This window comes from Peromyscus californicus, unplaced genomic scaffold (genome assembly GCF_007827085.1).
Source record: "Peromyscus californicus insignis strain IS unplaced genomic scaffold, ASM782708v3 Scaffold_6__1_contigs__length_162567912, whole genome shotgun sequence".
In the NCBI taxonomy this organism is placed as follows: domain Eukaryota; kingdom Metazoa; phylum Chordata; class Mammalia; order Rodentia; family Cricetidae; genus Peromyscus; species Peromyscus californicus.
In genome coordinates, this window is record NW_026294584.1 from 145753947 (window position 1) to 145758454 (window position 4508).

General features: G+C 38.5%; 1 protein-coding gene across 1 annotated transcript; it reads right to left on the reverse strand.

Moving 5' to 3' along the window:
- Window positions 1–524: 524 nt before the first annotated feature.
- Window positions 525–1502, reverse strand: LOC128099808 (taste receptor type 2 member 116-like). The gene has a single exon (XM_052721621.1). It carries the CDS (start codon window positions 1500–1502, stop codon window positions 525–527), a length of 978 nt encoding a protein of 325 aa, XP_052577581.1.
- Window positions 1503–4508: the final 3006 nt, after the last annotated feature.

Genomic DNA, 4508 nt, shown 5'->3' on the forward strand with positions numbered 1-4508 from the left:
ACCCAGAACCACCATCCCAGAGATGACACTGCTCATAATTAATTGGACCTACCTATATCCACCCCATCAACTAAGAAAATATTCTACAGACTTGCTTACTGCCCAGTTCGACAGAGGTATTTTCTCAGTTGAAGTGTCTTCTTTCCAGATGACCCAAGATTGTGACAAGTTAACAAAAACTAACCAGCATGATATATAAAATTACAAAGTTCTACTTTAAGGAACATGTGTAAAAACATATCCTATATTTAGATTTCTTGTTCTGAGATATTTAAAAGAAATTAGCTGGTATAAAATTAATGTTTGTTATAATCATTTCTTGCATTCAAGCGATCTGCATTTATACAATATTAGCATCTTGATATTAACATACATGTTTTATATATTCTACAAAAGTTATAGCATGCATAGATGACATTTATTCAAAACACTCTTTAGCAAGTTGAAAAGATAACATGCATTTTTATGAAATTCAGAAACTGAATAAATTTAAATACAAGAATTTCTTATGATACCATTTTCCTCTAAGGTCTGCAGGATGATCCACACAAATAAGCCTTGGTTCCATGCACCCCAGGGTCCCTGTCTTTGTGCCTGCACCTCAGCCACAGCAGCACAGAGAGAAAAGCCTTTCTCAACTTAGTATTTCCCAGAATCAGGACACAGGGGTGCACCGAGGGAAAAGCAGTTCTTGCAGCCTCTGTGAACAAAAGCAGCATCTTTTTCTCCAGAAGCAGAGAACCCCAAACATTAGCAACCAGAGACAGAAAGAAGATGGCATACAGGAGGAGGGAGGCGATCACTGTCTGCAAGGCTCTGATGTGGGCCGTGGTGCTGGCATCTCTGCATCCTTGGACACTGTGCTGCATCTTCCTCAGATGTTTACACAAGGAGAAGATGAGCAGGAGTAAAGTGACCAGGGACACAGCAAAGGGTATGAAGGCAAACATGGTGTTGGCAAATAAAAACCATAGCCCGGAAAGCTGTGTCTTATTCAAAGTCAAGCTGTATGACATATTTACCTTATACTCAGTTAACAATGCATTCTCAGATACATTAATAATTACAATATTTAAACACAAGAGAAACAAAGACACAATCAATGTCACTGTCACTACTTTTTTAACTCTGACCTTAAAATAAAGGAAAATAGTGTTGGAAAAATTTACTATCTTGAAAAAGAAAAAGATGCTGAGACTTGTAGTTAACCAGAGACTAAACTGGTTGAATGCTGTCCAGATGCTGTATATTACCACAAACATTCTTTCATTTATCCATCTCCCTGGATAAAACATAGACAGCCACCAGTTCAGTAATATTAACCACAGCAGCACAATTCTGGAGATGGCCAGAGCAGTGAGGATCTGATCCACTGAAGAGATCTTCCTTCTCTTGACCAGGTCCATGATGTTCACCACTGCTATGAATCCATTCCCAAAGTTGCCAGTTATAAATTCCACATTCAGAATAACTGTAAATGTTTTCTGCAGGGCACCACTCATCTCCCGGTGAATGCTCCAATTTCTATTGTCACTGCTTAAGATCTATTAACACATACTATTAAAATGCTGTGCATATTCAATTCTCAAAACCCCTAGCATATTCCCTCAAACAACTTGCAATTCTAATAGCAAACAAGCCATGAAGGCTTGCAAATGACTTTGTAGTTTCCATTGTAAAAGCCTGTATTTTTCCAGACACCTGTACTGAGCTCCATCCAGATGTGGTATGCCTCACATACAGCAGCCTAGAGACATGCAAATTTTGATGAAGGAAAAGCTGATCTCTAATGTGCTGAGATACAAATGGAGATATAGTTATTTGCATCATTTTGCTCATTTTCTCTTATATATTAATCTGGTAAGGAATATTGGGTAAATTACATGAAAGTTATACCCTGTATATAAGGCAACAAAAATCCTAACTTGTGCCTAGAAATTTCTTAGTACCACATGTCTTTAAATATCTTGAATCAGCAATGTTCCAGACCTATGCACAGTATGCAAATCACTTCTAGCAAACTGTCCACAATCCAATAATATTATGAAAAGTCTTCATTTGTCAAAAGTTCAGTACTGAGAAAATATGTATTCATTATTTGATTTTATGCAAAGGTATACACATGCCAATATCCATACACATTTGAATCCAAAGACCATTATTGTTAACATAATTTTTCTTCTATGTAGCATTTATGATTCATGTAGCTCATACATGGCACTCTGCTAATTTAAAGTGCTGCTGTTTAAAAAAAATTCTAGCAAGTATAAATCATTGAACATTGATTGCAATCATTGTGTAAAATTGGATTAGTATATGACTGCACATGAAGATATGTATGAATATCCTTGTAGTACCAGGAAGCAATCACTAAGGTAAGATTCCTTCTCCTTTTCTGTCACCCCTTAGCTCATAGGCTGCATTTCTCCGTAGACACCAAGGACCTACAGTTTTACCCACCTTTCCTCTACTATGCCAACATCAGTTCAGTTATCTTTACTAACAGACACCAAGGCACATGGGTATACATGGCCTCACAAAATGTGAGACAAGTAGTATTAGTGAGTGCTTCCTCTTCAATAGCTAATACATAAGCAAAGGTCCAATAATGCAATATAAACAGTAAATAACAAGATGACAGGAAAATATGTATTAGAGTTATTCAACTGTATATGCATGACCCCACCCTCAGTTCCCTGAAGCAAGATTAATCTTGAAAAAATGAGAGAGACACAAAGAAAGATTGTGAGCTATAATTAGCCAAACCCATGTATGGTGATATTTTATTTGTACTAAAATGTGATTTGTATGCTAATAAATAAAGTTGCCTGGGGGTCAGAGCTAATAGTAAGCCTTAGCAGAAGCTGGGTGGTGGTGGTGCATGCCTTTATTCCCAGCTCTTGGGAGGCAGAGCTCAGTGGATCTCTGTGTGTTCAAGGATACAGCCTGTATGGAGACACATGCCTTTAATCTCAATACCAACCATAGAAGACCTGGAGGCGTGTACAGACAGGCAGTGACGAGGAGGTCATGTGGTTGGGTTTACAACCAATGAGAAGGCAGAACAGAAACACTATAAAAAGACAGACACACAGGAAGTAGGTCTCTTTTGGAGAGGTAAGACAACAGCAAAAGTGAAGGGTAAGGTTTTTAGCTCTTAGCTATTGCTCTGACCTCTTGGCTTTCATCTCTGTATTGGCTCTGTGTTTCTTATTTAATAAGACAGTTGGTTACATCTATATCCATGTCCATAGATATGCTTAGGTAATCATTTATAAGGAAACTATATAAGATTAATTTTCCTTCAGTTATTGGAAAGACATGGGGAGACAGTACAGCAGGGAAGCATGAGCAAAATTTCACAAAAATACTAAAAAATATCTGTAGCACGAATCTTAATAGGTCTTATTAATAAAAACAAACCTGGAGCCAGGTATTGGAGTGAATGCTGGAAGATCAGAGAAACAGAACAAGCCACAGCTACCTCACCTTGCCAATTCTTCAGCTGATCCTGTTTCCTCAGACTATAAGCCTCTGTGTCCTCATCCGAATGGATCTCAGCTAAACTGCTGCTCAAAAGCCTAAAAGCTTAACCAGCTCTAGTTCCTGGTTTTCACACCTTATATGCCTTTCTGCTTTGTGCCATTACTTCCTGGGATTAAAGGCTCACTTCCTGGGATTAAAGTCACCATGTCTGGATGTTTCCAATGTGGCTTTGAACCACAGAGATCTGGATGGATCTCTGCCTCCAGAATGCTAGGATTAAATGTGTGTGTGCCACCATTTTCTGGCCTCTATGTCTATCTAGCAGCTGTTCTGTCCTCTGACCCCAGATAAGTTTATTAGTGTGCACAATATATTGGGGAACACAATATCACCACAAATAGATACACAAAATTTTCATCCATGTGAAAGCAAGAAGCTTCCTTTAACTTGCCTCCTTCAAAGTGCCAAAAATGAACCCTGGAAAAAAAATACAAAAAGAAATGTAGACAACCCTGCTGAGTTCCTGTAGAATACATGTTGAGATGGCAGATTCCTAGACTTTCATCTCAAGTCTCTCCTGGGGACACATTGAGTACTAAAGGCCTTTCCTGAGACCTTTGATTCTGAACTGGAAATATTACATTTAGGTTCCACCTGAATAGCAACTCCTAAAGGAAGACAGTTTTCTTTTCAGGTCATATGAAAAAGTGACAACTTGCATTACCTCAGACAGAAGTGTCTTCAGCCAGTTACAAGTCAGTGTTGTATGTAGGTGTGTTTACAAGGTGCACGCATTTCTTGTTCAATTATTCATTCACAGGAAGTTTCATATATTGACTATACCAAAGGTTAGTAATCAAATGATTGAGCCAACCATTACATGTTGTGATCCCCATATACGCCAAGCCTTTGTACTGTGTTCCAGTCACTTTGGGGACACCTGCAGACATATAGGGATTGGAGGAAGCCCTGAGAGAGTGAAGTCCTGAGTGAATGTGTATTGTTGACCTTGGGCACAGTCA